The sequence below is a fragment of the Haliotis cracherodii genome, unplaced genomic scaffold (genome assembly GCF_022045235.1).
Source record: "Haliotis cracherodii isolate W230 unplaced genomic scaffold, xgHalCrac1.p SCAF_4, whole genome shotgun sequence".
NCBI lineage: Eukaryota > Metazoa > Mollusca > Gastropoda > Lepetellida > Haliotidae > Haliotis > Haliotis cracherodii.
This window is the reverse complement of record NW_027266297.1, coordinates 55,573,300-55,594,923: the sequence shown is the minus strand read 5'-3', so window position 1 is coordinate 55,594,923 and position 21,624 is coordinate 55,573,300. Positions and strand designations below refer to the sequence as shown.

Sequence of the window (21,624 nt, the reverse complement as noted above, 5' to 3'; positions counted from 1 at the left end):
TTCAACATCACATTCCGTCAGCAGATTTGAGATGCCACTTAATGAACTAAGTTTGCCTGTACCAATGTTCTGATATCTTTTCCACTCATGATATTCTTAAGGAGCAGAGCTATTGACATCAGGCCTCAGAACCCTCAGAAATAAGCACATAGAAGTGCGGGGCATTTAACAATACTCATGTACTTTGTAAGTACCTTGTAGGTTAATAGTTTATGGAACAGAATTGATTTAGGTTTTTACCGGAACAAGATTTGCTTCAACATCGTGATTTCCCAAAGTCCATTGTTTTCCACCTCAACACCCCGTGATGCTTTGTAACTGATTTAGGTTTTAGTATACACGTCCCCGATTTTCTTATACAAACTAGAAAGTGTGATCAGTAAAAGTATTATTCATTCAAGGTTTCCAAACTTTGTGCATTGTCAATACACACTGTCCCTCTATCAACCATGACTACATACAAACAAACTGCCGAGTGGTGCAGCTATTTATAGGGCTGTGTACTGGCCAAAAATTGTTTTGCAATATATTGGGAGCTAAAGGGTTTGACAGTAATTGACACTGTTTGTACATGCAAATCCTATTTTCTACAAATTTAAGTAAATATTACACAGCATTGTCAGTTGCCGCCATCTTGTGGTCATGGATACAGGGGAGATAAAATCAAGTCCATGTTTTGTCAAAAAAAATGTAAAGGGAAACATCATTTGTGAATGAATTTCTGTGTAGATTTTAGGTCAAATGACATAATAATAACAGAACAGTTTTTTTTTACCTAATATAGACACAAAAAAAATAAAGGAAAACGTTTCATTTGAAAAGTGTATTTCAGTGTACTGGTAATACAGCGCGTTCCTAGCTATTTATAACCTACAAAACAAGACACTGCCAGGTTCAAACAAAAGGAAATCCAGTGAGTGTTAAGACCATGGACCTAAATAACCACGGTTGTTTCAGTAATATTGTGATTGTCTGCTCTACACATTGCATCAATATCAGGCAATATCTTCGCACTAAGTTCATGCATTGAGCAGGGATTACTTCACTTCTGTGAGTAATACAGCCTCATTTCATCATGTTCATTAGCTGGCTAAAAATAGACAACACTGCAAAGAAGTTGTATGTATTAACTATGAGACGAATACGATTCTTATCACGAATATAGGGTAACAAATACGAATAGCAATTCACGAATACAATAACAAGTCAGCAGTTGATGTATTATTTGTTATATTCAGTGAAACAATAACAACATAAATTATTTGACATGGTTTGTTAATTATTAATGTATTATACCATGTTATACATTTATATACTGCACTTATCCAGGGAATGCGACAATGACCAGTGACCACAATACTGTCAAATTAAATATTATGAGAGTGTTGTCTTTTGAAGACATCTATGCATATAATATGTTCTTATGGATATTTTTAGGTACAGGGTATGTAAATGCACATGATTGCACATTCATAAATATTTGATTCTAGTGGCCACGAATAACGAATTCAATTCATGAATGGATACGGTTTGATTCACGGAATACATGAGTGAATTGTAACAGCCCTAGTATTAACGGGACAAAGAGGAACTTGGTGAGTACAAACCAGCGGTGTATTGACCATGTGTTGGTGCATGCAGCCACAACAGACAAACTGAACACAAATACTATCACATGAGCCAAGAGCTAATGTGCAAAGGCTTTTCCTGGAAAGACATATTGTCATGGAAGCAGACGACATCATTCATTGTTGGATGCCATGTCCATCCAGTGGCACGAGGCTGGGTCAACTAAGCCTGTTGTGCAGCCTGTTGTTCGGCCAGAAACACGTGAGCATGGGTTTGAGTCCAGACCCACCTTGATAATGTTAAGCCATGTCAGCACAAGGATTTGTATCTAGGATTCAAAGCTAAGTGCCCTTGACAGGCAATATAATCGCTTTTGTTCAAAATAGAGAATTCTTGTAAGTTCTTATTTTCTTAAATGCAGAGCCTTTTAACATTGTATTTTGAGATTGCATTCAATGCCATAATATAATTCAAATCATTATTAATTCTTTCTCTTTACTGGTTCTGTGATCAGTGAAATACAGGTTAACCTCTACAAAGCCATTAAGTAGTTATTAGTTATATATTAACACGAATGGGGAAGTTTTGAATTCCAATTTAGGAATTTGTAATGACATAATCTGCAGACTTGGGGCTGAAATTCATGCTGTGAGCGGGTCCAGATCAATCCCTGGATCACAATGCTCGTGTGGGTTTCACCAAAGTGAAAACCTGCATCATAGCTGAAAGTGGAAGGAATGCCCAAAATAATGCTGGTTACATAGAGAATACTACACTCATTCTCGTTAGATACCATTTTTACGACACGAGTGGACTTTCTATGGTATCTGACCGAGCGAAAGCGAGGTCAGATACCATAGAAAGTTCACGAGTTTCGTAAAAATGGTATCTAACGAGAATGAGTGTGGTATTTTATTTATTACCCACGTTAAATATATATTTAAGTGTAAATACCTAACAACTTTCGTTCGTTGACAGACCAAACTGAAACCGGTTGCAAAATCTGGTTGCGGTTGAATATTGATATATGACCAAATATGGGCATTGTTGACATGTTTATGCATACGCATTAACAACATGCGCCTGCTGTTCTGTTTGCAAACAAACCAGCACCGACGCTCAAGATCCTTTTGGAAAAAAGTCTTCAACTTATGGTAATTCAAGCGCCATGTTGTTAGTACGCAGGACACCAATAAGAAAATTTGAAAAGTCACATTAGCGCCGCGCTTTGAATGGCGGACCAACAGTCACACGCATCACACTGCCGGGGTCCCGTCTGTGCAATCAAAATGGTTCGGTTTCCTTGATCTATCAGCTGAATTTATATCATGTCCGTACCATTTTGGAGGAGGGAAATCAGACTGTTCGCCAAAGACATTCATGTTAACTGTACCACTCTATACTGAAGACGTGAAAATCAACAAACTCAAATCTGCTTGCATGTCAGTGACAACTTCGAACGATCGAAGGGCAAGGTCGCCACCGGAATAAGAAAAGACAACCGCGATCCACTCACAGCGTTTTACGCTAGAGATAGGGAATGTTACTGTTCACATTTGGGATGTTTGGGGCCACAAAATCAGAAGTCAAGCACACTTCCACGGAGTTTTCGAATGATTTGTATCGGAACTGTGAACTTTAAGTGATCTGGTCGTGCTGTCGTGTTCGTAAATTCATGAACAACACCTCCCGAAACAGCGCCATAAAATACGCTTCAAAGGGGACACCGATGGCACAACCGGATCATCCCAAGTAAGTTATGATATCTGTCCCGATAGTTTAAACAGACTTCATTTCACCACGCTAATCCGTTTACGTTAAATCAAATTGAAAGTTGCGAAAATGGTCGGGTGCGTCACGCTCAAGGGACGCGCTCGATCGGCAGTCGTACATTTTAAATCGATTTATAGATCTAGCTCGATTATATGTCTGTAGGAGCTCAATGCATAACGTATATAGAATGCAAACCGAATTTGATGCGTGTGACTATCTTGTTTGGTTTAATAAAGTGTTTGTAAATATCTCTCGTTCTCATGAATTTCTTCAGTTCTGCCTTGTAATCGCAAAACGAATGACGTCTCGCGATTTTTTATGAATGAAAAAAGTAGTCCCGGTGTGACAGAGGTCACGGTTATCCAATCAAAAAGAATAAAACAAGGTCAACCTTGTACGACACACGTGTGACGTACGGATTTAGTATCTTACCACCTGTATCTTCACCACGTGGGTAATAAAGACATTTACCACTTTGCGATATTCCCCAGCATGGGTAACAATCAGGGCTATTCTGGGATTACACCCGATCATCTGCAGATCCTGGTAGCTAAGAGACTACTCAACTCTGTTCAGCGTTACATGATCATAAAGAACAGGATATATGTTAGTAGATGAATGCATGCAAGAAATCATCAAAGAAGGCACTAAAACAAAGAGAAATAAATAAACACGCGGTAGAATTCAGGAATCACATGCAAAGACTTTTAGTAAGTTTTCTAGACACACTGATTTGTCTACCCATCATGCATCAGGACAGGAAACCAATATTACCCTTCACCAGACTTCCTGCTACCCCTGCTAGGACTGTGGACTGGGCACCCCGCAGACCTGGGGGGACACTGGACGCCTTTCCCGCAACGCCACCTGGTGGTGCGTTCAGGTTGATAACACCTAGAGGAGAAATGTTCCTTGAGTCCAGTGAGGATGAAGAACCAATGATCCCCAACAGATGAGTCGGCACCTACGCTACCACAACCAGCATGCACCATCACTGCCACAACTGTGGAAACCCTCACACAATGGATGGGTAATACTAAATAGTGACATGCAGACAATGGATGGGGAATATTGATGGGGAAGGTGGAATTCAATGGATGGGGAATATGGGTGTCAAAAGTAGATACGGACAATGGATGGGGAATAGGAGTGTCGGAGGTTGAATAGAGACAATGGATGGAGAATAAGGGTGTCAGAATCAGAATACAGACAATGGAAGAGAAATATGGGTGTCAGAGGTTGAATAGAGACAATGGATGGGGAATATGGGTGTCAGAGGTGGAATACAGACAATGGATGGGGAATATGGGTGTCAGAGATGGAATACAGACAATGGATGGGGAACATGGCTGTAAGAGATGGAATACAGACAATGGATGTCCCCGACTTGGCATAGGCAATCAGTATGTAAGGAATTACGTCACATTGGCAATATTGGAGTATGTTATCAAAGGTAATTACAGTAACATTAGAAAAACATCTGGCTTTCTACCTGTGGGCAACAAAAACACAGCTTACAGGTGAGATATCAAATCATCTTAGAAACACCCTTGGAAAGAATATCACACTTGCCAGTGATGCCTACTACCATTTACCATCCTGTATAATAAAGCAGTTGGAACCAAATGCTGGCACTGACACCAACCTCCTTTGTGCCAACGTCATGAGCAAAAGCTAAAGCAAAGTGATTGCAAGCATGAGGTGCTGGGTTAAGAAAGCAAAGCAGATACCATGAAGGATGTACATCTTAAATACTAGAATAAGTCAGTGCATAGGTCTTCATTGTAGTGTCATGTCAGGAATATTCACGCCTGGACTAGGCAAACCCATAGTGTTGAAATAGAACCCAAATAGTTATTATGGAAGCTTGATCAGGCAAACCAGTAGCCCCAATGAGTCATCCTTATTTTAGGGAACTATGGACACCAGTAGCCCATTGTGCCAGCATAGAACCCAGGCCATGCAAAACCAGTAGCCCATAGTGTCAGCATAGAACCCGGGCCAGGCTAAACCAGTAGCCCATAGTGTCAGCAGAGAACCTGGGCCAGGCTAAAACCAGTAGCCCATAGTGTCAGCAGAGAACCCGGGCCAGGCTAAAACCAGTAGCCCATAGTGTCAGCATAGAACCCGGGCCAGGCTAAACCAGTAGCCCATAGTGTCAGCAGAGAACCCGGGCCAGGCTAAAACCAGTAGCCCATAGTGTCAGCAGAGAAACCGGGCCAGGCTAAAACCAGTAGCCCATAGTGTCAGCAGAGAACCCGGGCCAGGCTAAAACCAGTAGCCCATAGTGTCAGCAGAGAACCCGGGCCAGGCTAAAACCAGTAGCCCATAGTGTCAGCAGAGAACCCGGGCCAGGCTAAAACCAGTAGCCCATAGTGTCAGCAGAGAACCCGGGCCAGGCTAAAACCAGTAGCCCATAGTGTCAGCAGAGAACCCGGGCCAGACTAAAACCAGTAGCCCATAGTGTCAGCAGAGAACCCGGGCCAGGCTAAAACCAGTAGCCCATAGTGTCAGCAGAGAACCCGGGCCAGGCTAAAACCAGTAGCCCATAGTGTCAGCAGAGAACCCAGGCCAGGCTAAAACCAGTAGCCCATAATGTCAGCATAGAACCCGGGCCAGGCTAAACCAGTAGCCCATAGTGTCAGCGAGCGAACGCTTTAACCACTAGGCTACCAGACAGCCCCTACCATAGCTGATCACTGCATGTCAATAAAGAGACTGAGTAAGTCTATCAATGTGTGAACCCTGTTTCGATTTCATTTGTAATCATAGTAATAGAAATCCATGCTGTAGGAACAGATTGCTGTTGGAAGATGGTTACTGTAGCGTCAAATAAACTGGCTTGTTTTGTAAAAATAGATTCTCCAACTTCAATGTGTACAGCCATGATTGATTTTCGGCATGCCAGAAGTCTGCAGAGGCACTGGTTTCACCCATCCTGCACTCATCACTTGGCAGTGCCAGGTAGGGACATTTGTTATTTTGATTCTGGCCAGGGTATGTTTCTGTATGCCAAATCGTAAGTTGCACCAGGTAAACCAATTGGTCAGGTTGAGGAGGATTTGTTTTCATAGATATATTTTGGTCAGTGTTTTCTCTAAACATGCTTAAAGAAGCCATAATTATATTATATTGCTCAAGTCTATTTTGACCCCGTCTCTGATGCAGGGCCCTTGGTAAACTGAAGCACTTAACAGCTGTCACATACCATGACCAATCACAGCTCATAATGACTGCAAATAGTAAAATCCATGGTGATTCCGGGTAAGAGTATGGTCCCCAGCAACATATGCTTGGCGTAAGAAGCAACCAAATGAATTGGTGATTGGGTTTGGTGACTTGGTTGATGCATGCCATCGTATCCCAATTGCGTGGATTGATGCTCATGATGTCAATCACTGGATTGTCTGGTCCAGACTTGATTATTTACAGACTGCCGTCATATAGCTAGACTATTGCCGAGTGTGGCATTAAACAACAAACAAACAAACAAACTAGTTTTAGGGATGTTGATAAGTAATGTGCACGGTTATATTGTTCTGGGATCCGGGTACATATAGAAAGTATTTTCAACATACATCGCAAAATGTATATCAAGCCTGTCAACAATGTTTTTTTCACAAATGTCAGTAGTAAAATATACATCATGACTGTCCACCCGCCATTGTAAGACTTACCATTGGTGATAGTCAGGCTGATGGTACCTGGAGGAAATGGTGACATCTGATTGGTCGCAATTGGTGGTGTCTGATTGGTCAATACTGATGACGTCTGATTGGTCAAGACCTTAGATGCTGGGCAAGAAATGGTAGCTGCAGATTCAGGAACAACTGATGGTGGTGTGCCAAGCTTCATCTTCTTGGCAGGAGGTTGACTGGTTTCTTTCGTTAAAGTGGGCATTGGTGTTGGTATGGTAGCCATTGTTGTTGGTAAAGTTGGCACTGGAGTTGGTAAAGTTGGCATTGGTGTGATTAATGTTGGTGTGGTTGGAACTGATGTTGCTGTGGTTGCTGGTGCTGGTGCTGGTGCTGGTGCTGGTGCTGGTGTGGATGTTGCAGTTGGCGCCACAGGGGCCGGCCCTGGCTGACCACTTGGTGGCTGGGAGTTCATTCTTCATAAAGGCATTCTGTAACAGATTAACAGCTCACTTTAGTCTTTAGGAGATTAACAGTTAACTTGTTTGTAACAGAGGAACAGAATCACACTAGTCAGTGACGGATTACAAAAGTCTAACAGATTTCATCAGGACCATAGTCTCAGCAGGTTAACAGATCACTATAGTTTGTGACACATCACGATAGTAAGTATGAGATCACAACAGTATGTAAAAGATCACTATAGTCTGTTGCAGCATAACAGATCACCTGACGAGCAGACTACAAGATCAAAACAGCCAGACCAATTACTTTTCTTGTATTACAGACTCTTTGAACCAAATTGGCAGGATAGAACTAAAGCCTCAGGACTAAGAACTGGCAGGAAAACTACAAAAAAAATAGAAATGCACAGATCAATAAAAAGGATAATTGTATTAAGAATTTATCAGGCTAAATTGGTATTTTCTTGTTTTCAATGCACACCCACCATTACTGCAGTACTGGGCACACCCTTTGTATGTGTTAGAAGGTGCATATTGTTTTCTAGTAACATTTTTCTGTACTACTTAGAAACATAGTTTACATAGTCAACAAACATATCATTAAATGGGTGTTTTTATATTGGCCTTGTTAAAGGTGGGGTTTCATGCGTCCCTCGCTCGTTAGGTTTAAAACCTCATTATCCTGCTACAACAAATTTATCTTACCGACATGTTTTAATATGACATCATAAAAGAATTAACACAAACACAAAACTGATAGACTTGAGGTTAGCAAGTGCTATATCACGTGACTTCCGATGACTTTGAAGCAGGCTATAAGGGAATTCATTCTGCCTCTCAGAAATCCACATGCAGCCTGACTTGCTTGATGTGGGGTATAAGAGATTAATCCCAGCTGAGAAATTTATCCCACTCCAAGGCAGGATCCACAGTATTTTATCAAGATCACGTGGACCAATCAGATCTCATCATTCTGACATGGAGGTATGATAATGGCCCTTAGGCAGGCTGTATTGACCAGAGGCATTGTCTATTCCTTCCTTGGATATGCCATACTTAGTAGTTGTGAGCCAGTAGAGCTTTGTATTGTCTGGTATCTTGCTACGGCGGCCATAAAATTTCCGAGTCCCGTGATGGGATTCTGCGGGATGACTCCACACCCTGCTACATACTCCCCCGTCAACAGAAGCACGTCCCAGACCACATAGTGCGGCACTGAGGCTTACTTTGCTCAAATTTATTATGAACTTGCTCAGCCCCACGTTGGGCGCCAATATAGCGGCCATAAAATTTCCGAGTCCCGTGATGGGATTTGAACCACGGACCTTCTGATCAGAGGTTGGATGCCTTGTCATCTGTGGGACGACTCCACACCCTGCTACATTGCCATAAGATTCATATCGCGATACTGACTGATGATACTACTGGTATCACAATACACCACATCAAATCACTGAAATACAGCTCTAAAACCTCTATCTTCATACATTTATTTATTGTCATTTCCAAAATTTGAATGAAGAAAAACCACAAGAACAAATCATGAAGGGATGGTTATTAAATGTAAAGGCCGCCCCGCCCCGTCCTCAGCTGCCACGTCCTTGTGTTCTGCCATGCCTACAGGATGTGCTATGATACTTCTACCATTATGGGAACTACCCGGTAACTCTATTAGTCCCTGTTCTATTTACCTCACAAGCTGACGATTCAAGTATCGTGTGTACCTAAGTATCACTGATATCATAGGTATCGGTGAATTGTTATAGCCCTTATGGCCAGGTTATTGCAAAAAATAGTAAAATTTGAAAATTGATACATCATAAAAACATGAACACTGTGATACAACTGGAATACTGTTCAAAGTAGCATTAAATCTAAGTCACTTACTCATTGAAACATGTATGGATGCATGGGTAGGTGTATCACATATGTCATCAGGTGTACATTTGTGATGCATCTTTGAATACTGACACCCCTAGTCGATGACTCCACAGTAGAACCCCATACACACTTTCTCCCACAACTGTTCCTTGTGCATGGAGTGTTCAACATGTCACAAGGTCAAGGTCACAGAAACAAGACTGAAACAACACGAATGTCTAAGGTCATTTCTACTGATGCCCAACTCACTGTGTCACAGGAGGCCCAAATCATGATGTCCGCCATCCCAACAACGGCCCCCAACAATAGGACAAGCTGGTCCACCCCCAGCTGCTACAAATCTGTCCTCCCCAACACACCGACTACATGTTTTGCTTTAATATTCTGAGGAACAAGGACGCGATTCTGAGATATTGTCACATTACATTCACCAATCTCACAGCAATAAAGATTTAACATGAACAAAACCGCACCAAGGTTTTATGTGATGCTGAAATGTGTGTACAGTACTAGAACAGATGCAGAAACAAGAATATGTTGCATCCCAAGGGACACACAATAATACCAGGAACTATAAAGTAATTAAATTAACTATCAAAATGAACAGTACAGTACACTACACTAAACCATTTCATTACTTTTTTTTTCAGAGCACTTTGAATTAATTATTTCGGTTTTTTGTAAGTCAAGGTAAAACCCTGCACACAATCTGGTGGTTGGGAAGGGCATATGACACTGTCACCAGTAAATGATACTGTTACAATCCAGAAGAAAACATTGCATCACTGTGCATGAGGTGAGGTGAGGTGAGGTGAGGTGAGGTGAGGTGAGGTGAGGTGAGGTGAAATGGGGTGGAACATCGCGTCCAAGATTATTGCACTTCTATAGCGACGTATACGCAGGTGTGCGTGTGTGCATGTGTTTGTGTGGCTGCTTGTACTAGTCCGGACTGATGCATACTTATAGTGCTAGCTCACTGAGCTACCATGCCACAGTTTAACATGAATACCCCACTCAGACACATTGTACTGACTCCGAGCCAACCAGTTCATGTTTTAGCCCCCTAATGCTGAGCGCCAGACAGGGTAACAACAAGTACCATATTTTAACGTCTCTTGGTATGGCGCGGCTGGGGATTAACTCTGGACCTTCCACTCTCTGGGTGGACATTCTAGACTACTAGAACACAAAGGCGGTCTCACTATGTATGAAAGAAAGATTTCATACACTCACATCACTTCTTTGTCATTGTGCATACATCACTGATACACCATGTATAAATCATGGTTAATAGCCCCACATTTGCCATGAGAACTAGCATGTACCAGTAGCTGCAATATGTTAATTTGTGAAAACAATGCATCCTGATAGTTAATATATTTACATACAAATGATGATGAGTTGTCTTCATCATGTTCATAACTTTATTTTACAAAGTGTATTTGTACATTGAATATTTGTGGGAAATGTATTACCCCGGGGTAATGGAACCAAGAGACTCTGATCTCCATGTACCAAAATATTTGCAAAATCATCAGAGATTAATATTGGAATTTATTAAGATGACACCTTAAACCAAATTTGACCCAGACAGTGGAAGGCCCGGAGATTGATTCCTGGCCGCATAATACCAAAAGACGTTAAAAGATGTTACTTGTTGTTACCCTGTCAGGCGCTCGGCATTAAGGGCTAAAACAAGGACTGGTCGGCTCGGAGTCAGTATACTCTGAGAGGGGTATTCATGTTAAACTGCGGCATGGTATCTCAGTGTGCTAGCACTATAAATCGGCATCAGTCTGGACTAGTACATGCAGCTCCCCCCCAAACACATGCAACATTAAACCCCATTTCACCTCACCTTAAACCAAAATCCAATATATCCAAAAAACAAATTCCATGACAGGCATTTTCTTGTTTTAAATTACACATACTAACAAAGAAGTTAAATAACACCTGATTTTTACGGTATGAAAACATTGGGTGTTCTTTAACTTCTTTTGAATAGTATACATGAACGTTTTGAGATTTAGTACAAAAATTTACTTTCTTTATGGTTGCCATGACAGCCAAGCCACTTCACTTAATCTTGGTTCAGACATCTGTCAGCCATTGGTTGTCGTGTCATAAAATCGGATCAGAATTCTAGATATTTCTTCTCCCAAAAGACATGTTGCTAACATTTTGAATACATCCCTTGTGATTGTGCCACCCAAAATATCTACAAAATTTGAAAAGTGTGCCATTTTGTTCTCAAAAGATACAAGTATTGTTAAATATTTAGTTTCCATACACTAATGCAATTTCAGTCTCCAATCCTTCTATTTATCTACCATTTGTACATGTATAGGGTAAATAAAAAAATAATTTGTCAAATATCAATAGTAATCAGTTTCATAGGAAGCTCGATCTGATAGTTCAGCCACAACTGCACCACCTGTGACATTCACCTTGACAGCATATGCTCTGTGTTAGTGACAAGACAAAACACACAGTTCAAAAGAATGGAACAGTTGATGTTCAGAGCAGGGATGGTAGGATCTAAAACAAAGCATTCGAACAATCAAATAAAAAATCCAAGAAAGTCTTCTTCTACTTACAAGAATATGTTGACATATTTGAAATTATTCATTATTCATTATTCAACATATTACTCTCATGATTATCCAAACAATGAAATCAAAATGGATATCATGACACCCCTCAATTAGTGTGACATGGATCAGTCCACCTGATCTATACCTAGACTGAATCTGAATCTGGTCAGTTCCTGGGATCACTGCACAAGCAATTAGCAATTCCTAATAATAAACAACCCAAGCTACTAAATTTGATCTTTGGTGTCATGGGATATAGGACATTACCCCATATGTACAATTTTACACCCCCCAAAAAAACAACAAAAAACCCAAAACAAACCATGTATCATATTTTATATTTACAATATTGTAAATTTTACAATAAATTGTATATTTATAATATTTATCCTATCTCACACTATGCATTTCTCATTCTTCTTTTGATATTAAGTGGAAACATGTCGAAACAAAAGTTACCAGCTTTTAAAAAACAATTCACCCCAACAAACCTAGCATCACCATGCACCACTCATCAATCTGGGTCATGCATGCTTTTCATAACGACCGACACACATACGCTTCACACGTGATTTCCCCAGCCAACTCATTCTCTCTTTTTTTTTATATGTCCGTATTTCCTACATATTTCCTGTGGCCTACAGATCCTGAAGTAACATCACTTATTTCTTACTTCCATCAGTGGTTAGCTTACATTAGCCTGGTCAGTCCTGTGTTCTCAAAATCAGGAACTATGTTTTTCCGGTGTCCTCTATTTTAATTCATATCCAATTTCGTCACTTAATTAATTTAAATTGTTAGAGTGAGTTAATGAGTGAGTTGGGTTTAATGCCACTTGGAACATGTAGAACAGTATTCCAATTCTATCACAGTGTATCAGCTCGATATGGGAGGAAGGCCCGAAGTGAGGGTGGTCTCAGATGTTTAGCCCTTTGGTGAAATCCACGAGCACTGTATGGTGCTGACAAACCTTGAAACATAACTGGGGCAAACCGGGACTCAACCCACAATCATAAGTTCCTGGAGTGCCCAAGGGCAACAACTCTACACAGCAAATGGCAGTGCCTTGGACAACGAGGCCATCTATGCTTATTATCAATGAGTGCTATTTCATCTCAGGCTTGCTAATCAGGCTTGCTAATGGCTTCCCTTGCCAAGCTTCCATCTGCGTTGCCATATTACTCTTGTTGTTCTGACATGTACATACACATGCTCTCTGTATCCCAGCAATCGTTAACCTGATGAAGGAGTATTCAAATACTCGGACACGTTTTGTTCCGCATAATAAAGAAGGTGACATCCATAAATTCTCTCTCTTATCTTATGTATATCACTTCTAAATGCCATTAAAATTTTTTAGTCCCCTGAAGATCTGGGGAAGAATAGGTCTTCAGCAACCCATGCTTGTCGCAAGAGGCGACTAACGGTATCAGGGGGTCAGGCTCGCTGACATGGTTGATGCATGTCATCGATCCCAATTGCGTGGACTGATGCTCATGATGCTAATCACTGGATTGTCTGGTCCACACACACAAAATATGTTAATTTTGTTCCAAACAATGTGATGGCTTTGTAGAGGAGACTTGTAATTCACTGATAACAGGACAAATATAGAGAAAGGTTTGACATTAAGGTTTGACATTACTGTATTGAATACAGAAGATAAAATACCTCTGAATATTTAACTTTGTTTAAATCCCATGTTTGAACAAAATAAACATTTTTTCCCCCAAACTGGAATATTGGATAAATCCGACAAGAGTGTCTGCCTTTGATTTAATGCCGGATTCTCAAAAACATGTTTCAAATAGAGAGTGTACAGACTCACTTTTGTATTGTAGTAGTGAAAGCACTGCAGCGGAATACATGTTCCGAGCAAAGCATTAGGTCAAAGTGAGTGAGTGAGTGTAGTTTTATGCTGCTTTTAGTAATATTCCAGCAATATCACAGTGGGGGACACCAGAAATGGGCTACACACATTGTACCCATTTGGGGAATCGAACCTGGGCCTTCGGCGTGACGAGCAAACTCGTAAACCACTAGGCTACCCCACCGCCTCCATTATGTCAAAGGATGTCAGAACATTCCTTGCTGCAGTTTGACCTTGAACTTTGTATTGCAAATGAGAGTGGCCCCCTTGGACCAAGTGAACAGTTGTCAGAAATGTTGTCATAACTTGGATATTTAAATAATTTCTACGAATTTGTCTCTCTTGGAAATTGATTAAATGTATCCAGGAAAGATATTCACAACAAAATAGCAATCAGTTTTTTTCAGTTTACTTCAAACCATCTTATGACTCGTGTGTAGCCAAGACTCGGTGAGTTGATCGTCTCTCCAGCTTCCCTCACCTACACTTAACCAAGTTTCATATATTACAAGGAAATGTTTTCTTGTTGAATGCAGATCTTTGCAACCAGGTGATATTTGTGTTTAGGCTATAATGAATATACTTTGAAAAACATATCTAACGTTTCTTATACACGATCTCAAAGAAAGCTGCACACTTCATTGCCAGCCAGGTCACACCCCAACAGAACAATCTATGGTCGGATCATCAGCTATTAATGTTGTCTTTTTCTAATGTTGAATTTATATAATGTGCAACATCAACGTGAACAATGAATAAATTATAACACTTTTCCATGTCAAATACCATTTTGAAATAAAAATGAAATCTAATGGGGACTTGTTCAGTTATCTATACAACTCCACTTTTGAAAGAGATAGTTCTATCTTTCCATGATACACAAAACTGTTTGTTTGGTGTTTAACACCACACTTATTATTCCAGCTGTATGACAGTGGTAAGAAGGGCTGCATTGAATACACTACGAGGCGAATACAATTCGTATCATGAATATAGGGTAAAAAATATGAATATTAATTAATTCACTAATACAATAACAAGTCAGCAGTTCATATATTATTTGTTATATTCAGTGAAACAATAACAACATAAATTATTTGACATGGTTTGTTAATCATTAATATAGTATACATTTATATACTGCACTTATCCAGGTACTGGTATCTGCTCAAATGCAACAATGACCAGTGACCACAATACTGTCAAATTAAATATTATGAGAGTGTTGTCTTTTGAGGACATCTATGTATATAATATGTTCTGATGGATATTTTTAGGTACAGTGTATGTAAATGCACATGATTGCATATTCATAAATATTCGATTCTAGTGGCCACGAATAACGATTTCAATTCATCAATGGATACGGTTTGAATCGTAACAGCCGTTGTGGTAAGTAAATAATCCAGACCATCTAGTGATCCATGATAACATCATGCTGAAGACCTATTCTAACCCAGATCTTCACAAAACTGATCCTCATATTATGTCAAGTATATTACAATAGAATGACATAGCTGATTACCCCTATCAAACACTGAGTAGCGTATATCGAAATTATGCTGCATACCCCGGATCAATAAACCACCAAGCTTTGTTTGATGGTAACATCACCACCTCCATCCCTCCTATCTCTGATTTAGCACAGGATTTACTTAAGAAAGTATTTTGATGGGGTGGCTGTGTTTAGTGTCGTACCACTTGATTTGGAAACCATAGAAACCATGTCAGTGAAAGGGTCCAGGGTCTATACAAGTAGAATGGCGATAATAGACAGGAATCGAGGATGAGTTTTGGATTGTAAAAGAAACTTAAAGCTTGAATCAGAACTTCTTGTTCCTGAAGTTGACATCGTAATGTGGATAAAATATACAGCTGAAGATTAATGATTTACCACAGAGCAATTTCCCACATGTGTTCTACATGGCGAAAGAGACAAGACTGATGGCTTGGTGGCAGGCCTTGTGCGTCATGATTGCTGTGTTCAGGATTGGTGTTCCAAGGGTCTTCAAAGGGATGTGTATGTGAGGAGTTTTTCCATTTTTTGTGGAAAAACTCCACTTTTATCAACTGGTGTTAATATATTTGATATCACAAGACACAAGGGTGAGATTTTGTGTTTGCGTGGATGGATGATCATGATATCAATCACTGGATTGTTTGGTCGCAACTCAATTGTTTGCAGACCACTGTCAAGTAGCTGGAATATTGTTGAGTGCGGCATTAAACAACAAACAAACAAACATTTGCACAACACCTTCTTAGTCACAGTGGCTCGGTCATAAGCAAGTGAGGTTGGAGAGGGTGGGGGGTAGAGTGCAAGTTGAGGTCAAGTCGCATAATTATCTAGGGCAGAGTTAACAATGGTTAAGGCCAGGTCACACAGCAAACTGATATTGCATTACCAGTCCATCAGCTGTAGATTTGTGATATTTGATGAAGGGAATTTTGTTAAATGGTCGCAAAAACCACAACAGTGTCCTGAAGTTTAATTTCATACCATTTTCTCAATAAATAAGTACACTTTTGTAAGTAGACCTTCAATAATAAGTATCACTTTCCAATCATTTTACATCAGAACTTTTCTTTCAGTCAAATCAATAAGGCATTTATTTCAAAAGCTGTTGCAATTATTCTTGATAAACCAGATATACATACAATACATCTATTAATTTTCCCTGAACATATATCTTTCAATTGATTTATCTTGTACAAAATGCCCATAAAGTAATGATAAAAACAAACAGAATGTAAATAACAGATTCAGAAGCAGAATGACCTTATATGTCCTGAAAGCTACCTTTGAGAGCAAGATTTGATAGATGGATTTGAAAATGTACGGGCATTAATTATTAAAAATGAACTTATTATCAGGGGAGTTGTACAGTCTCAATGTTCTACCCTTCGTTTGAAGACATTCACCGACCCCGAAGACAGATCAAGGTGTTCTTCTAGTTGCAGACTTCAATTTCAAAGGGAACACCAAAACATGTGTACGAGTGCCATGTGCCACACTTGAGAAAACATTCATTTCTATTCCTGAGTGAGTGAGTGAGTTGGGTTTAACGCCGCTTTTAACAGTATTCCAGTTATATCACGGCGTGTCGGCTTAATGTGGGAGGAAAGCCCGAAGTGATGCAGGTCTCAGACATGTACCAATTCAGTGAAACCCACGAGCACGGGTATGGTGCTGACAAACCTAGAAACATAATCGGGGCGAACTGGGATTCGAACCCACAATCATAGGTTTCTGGCGTGCCTAGGGGACGCAACTCTGCACAGCTATTCGCGGCGCCTTAGACGACTGGGCAACCCGTGCCCCCTTCTATTCCTGAGCCATGGGGATACATTGTGGGCACCCAATCTTCACTCACTGACACAATAAGCCATGGGGATACTTTGTGGCCACCCAATCTTCACTCACTGACACAATAAGCCATGGGGATACAATGTGGGCACCCAATCTTCACTCACTGACACAATGAGCCATGGGGATACAATGTGGGCACCCAATCTTCACTGACACAATGAGCCATGGGGATACAATGTGGGCACCCAATCTTCACTCACTGACACAATGAGCCATGGGGATACATTGTGGCCACCTAATCTTCACTGACACAATGAGCCATGGGGATACATTGTGGCCACCCAATCTTCACTGACACAATGAGCCATGGGGATACATTGTGGCCACCCAATCTTCACTCACTGACACAATAAGCCATGGGGATACAATGTGGGCACCCAATCTTCACTCACTGACACAATGAGCCATGGGGATACAATGTGGGCACCCAATCTTCACTCACTGACACAATGAGCCATGGGGATACATTGTGGCCACCCAATCTTCACTCACTGACACAATGGATCATGGGAATACATTGTGGCCACCCAATCTTCACTCACTGACACAATGAGTCATGGGGATACATTGTGGCCACCGAATATTCACTGACACAATGATTCATGGGGATACATTGAGGCCACCGAATATTCACTGACACAATGAGTCATGGGGATACATTGTGGCCACCGAATATTCACTGACACAATGAGTCATGGGGATACATTGAAGCCACCTAATCTTCACTCACTGACACAATGAGTCATGGGGATACATTGTGGCCACCCAATCTTCACTGACACAATGAGTCATGGGGATACATTGTGGCCACCTAATCTTCACTCACTGACACAATGAGCCATGGGGATACTTTGTGGCCACCCAATCTTCACTGACACAATGAGTCATGGGGATACATTGTGGCCACCCAATCTTCACTCACTGACACAATGGATCATGGGAATACATTGTGGCCACCCAATCTTCACTCACTGACACAATGAGTCATGGGGATACATTGTGGCCACCGAATATTCACTGACACAATGATTCATGGGGATACATTGAGGCCACCGAATATTCACTGACACAATGAGTCATGGGGATACATTGTGGCCACCGAATATTCACTGACACAATGAGTCATGGGGATACATTGAGGCCACCTAATCTTCACTCACTGACACAATGAGTCATGGGGATACATTGTGGCCACCCAATCTTCACTGACACAATGAGTCATGGGGATACATTGTGGCCACCTAATCTTCACTCACTGACACAATGAGCCATGGGGATACTTTGTGGCCACCCAATCTTCACTGACACAATGAGTCATGGGGATACATTGAGGCCACCTAATCTTCACTCACTGACACAATGAGTCATGGGGATACATTGCGGCCACCTAATCTTCACTGACACAATGAGCCATGGGGATACATTGTGGCCACCCAATCTTCACTCATTGACACAATGAGCCATGTGGCTGTCTCTCAAAACTACAAGCCTTGGGGGGGGGGGGGGGGGGGGGGCAATTGATGAAATGTGGTGGATTACTATTAACTTACACTGATAAATTTGTAAGCCATTAAGGAAATGAATCAAAACAATACAATCCTCACTTCTGACACATTACATTTTTTAACTGGCCTTTAACCAAAAAGTCAAACTGCATATTTAGGCTTGCAGGACATGGCAAACAAATTATCCAACAGTGGATTTTCAGCATTTTCAACAAACCTGCTGAGATAAAATGTTATCAGCTTTACAATGGCAAGGCTTGAACAGATGAAAAATATTTCATCCTCCTTACATAGAAACTGAGAATGGATGCACATAATTTTGTCCTGCACATCCCATGGGGGTGTTTGAATCAATAAAACCAATTCAGCTGTAGCCATGGTAGCTTGACCAGGACTGGCGAATAGAAACACACAGGTAAATCCATGCAATGGTGATTTGTATGACAGGTGTTTGTTTGTTTGTTGTTTAAAGTAGCACTCAGCAATATTCCAGCTACTTGACAGTGGTCTCCAAACAATTGAGTCGAGACCAAACAGTCCAGTGATTGATATCATGATCATCCATCCACGCAAACACAGAATCTCACCCTTGAGTCTTTTGATATCAAATATATTAACACCAGTTGATAAAAGTGGAGTTTTTCCACTTTTATCAACAAGTGCTGATATATCTGACATCAAAAGACATGAGGGTGAGATTATATTTATCATTCAATATTCTTAAATCGAAATATGCGGGGGAAAAAATCAGTGATTTGTAAAAGCGATAGCTACCATGTCTACAATGTAGATATCTCTTGATCTCACCCAAGCGATATCTCTTGTGGGAACCCGTTTGGGATGAAAAATTGTGTTACGATGACATGCATCAACTAATCGGCATCCACCCAATCCCATTATTTATTTTAGTCTCCTCTTACGACAAGCATTTCGCCTCTTTCAACAAACATGGGTTGCTGAAGATATTTTTAGTTGCTCAAGGCTGCATTCAGCGGCCATAATTGACAGTGGTCTGCAAAATATCAAGTTGGGACCAGACAATCTAGTGATTGACATCAGAGTATCAATTCATGCAATTGAGACACGATGACATTCAGCCACCTCATAGAGCTTGACCACCACTATTACAACAAGCAAAGGTTGTTTAGGACCTATATTCCTGCAATGGTTGCATGACACTAATAACATGACTGAAAAGGACAAAAGGCTTTAACACTTACTTCTACATTATTGCATTATATGTGATGCTACAGTACCTGTGAATTAAACATACTTGTTGCTCATGCAGTCAAACACTGGTCAGCCTAAACCAGGCTCTATCTGCCACAAATACAGATGGAATCTTTCTGATTATAATGTAAAACAAAATTGATTCACATTGGAATATAGCACTATTCAAGCTAATCTTGTCAGATGATCAGAAATTAGTCTGTACAGTTCATACTAAAACAGATGTAAGAGAGACAACAATTTAGGTTAATATATCTACAAATTTTATGTAAGTAAACATTAATTATAGGTTTCAATTAGTTCTGTAAAATAAGAGGATCCCACTGAGATTATTAATCCCAAATTTTGTTTGTTTTTTAAAACAAAACAGAACTTAATTTACAAAATTGAAATTTATTTAAAAAAATCATTTTGTTTCAAATTGGTTAGTTTGATGTGCCTACCTTTTCTAATAATGATCAAATGATTTACTTAGAGCATGTATCTTTATAATGCAATAAAATTGCCCACATAAAATATTTATTACACGCCACATATATCGAAACAAGCTTACTAAAAAAATCCTTCTGCAAAGGCATTTAATAAGCAAACAGTTTTCTTCTATACTTCTATGCCTCTGCAAAAAATATACACATTATTAACAATGTCCTACAAAGAATTCTCCAGTGTTAACTAATACTAAAGTTATCACAGGCAAATTGTAGCTTTTACAACTGCAATTTCCTTTCCATCTGATTGTACAACAATGAATGACATAAATCACAGAAAGCATGCATGTCCGATGGAGTTGATGTGGTTGTTGTGAAAAGCGCCTCATCCATCTGTGAAACTCATACCGTGTGTGACGACAGGACATGTGACATAACGAGCACGGCAATGGCGGAAATATACCCGCAATGCGAAAGTTGCGAAAATTACTTTAATAAACATCAAAATCTGTATCAAAACTAGAGACAAAAGTTGCTTTTTAAGCCTTGCAGTGTTTCAAGCAGTAACTTGAGAAGATTATATTTTTATACCAATTTAAATTGCAGGAATATTCCTTACAAGAGAGATAGGGTTTTGCAGCCTCGTTTTGGATAACAACATTATGCGTCGGCAAAAACTGACTTTGCAGTGCTCTGAGCTAAATAAAATTAATCTAAACAAACTGACACCTTCTTGTCTATCCTTGATTTGTCTCACAATGACTTGGAGGAACACCTTTCCTCACTTTCACTCTTTCAGAAATGTGATAAACATTATTTTTTCCTTAAAACTCACTATACGATCCATCCCTATGTGCGCAAACCTGTGGATAAACTTATCACAGTAAGATATGGAAACAGCGTAAATGTGAATATTTTGATGGAATAAAACCATCCAAACACGACAAAAGTTTAGAACAAGTAGTTTTCTAAATTTGGAAATGCGTGTCTTTTCCGTATAATTCATTTACTCCGAGAAAAACAAAATTTTCCTACCCTTCCTTGACTTTCCCAAACGCCATTTAACAGGATCAAAATTGCGAGGGAGTAGAACGGAACAGCCAACAAGATGATTGGTCGGCTTGGATAATCAAGGGCTAATTTCCTACGTGCACCTGTTGCCGTCCGCGAAGCTAAATCACGAAGCTAGGGGAGACAACTGCTGCAACCGTGGCCATGTTCTTGTGAAAGTTACTTGTAAATTCTGGCATAAATGGCAATAAAAATAAAATTAGTTGACGATGAGGTTATGTTATCATATGATAA

General features: G+C 40.2%; 1 protein-coding gene across 2 annotated transcripts in view; it reads right to left on the bottom strand.

Moving 5' to 3' along the window:
- The window catches only part of LOC139478165 (lethal(3)malignant brain tumor-like protein 3), a 39,833-nt gene extending 18,401 nt beyond the window's left edge, over positions 1-21,432 (bottom strand). Inside the window, exons 1-3 of one of the 2 annotated variants that reach the window (XM_071260508.1) lie at positions 21,355-21,432; positions 7,020-7,468; positions 4,117-4,236 (exon numbers count right to left, since the gene is read on the bottom strand). In XM_071260508.1, coding sequence (XP_071116609.1) covers positions 4,117-4,236; positions 7,020-7,452 — 553 coding nt within the window. In that variant the 5' untranslated portion in view covers positions 7,453-7,468; positions 21,355-21,432. The remainder of the gene's footprint in view (positions 1-4,116; positions 4,237-7,019; positions 7,469-21,354) is intronic. The other variant, XM_071260509.1, reaches the window with a different exon arrangement.
- Between the last annotated feature and the right edge of the window lie 192 nt (positions 21,433-21,624).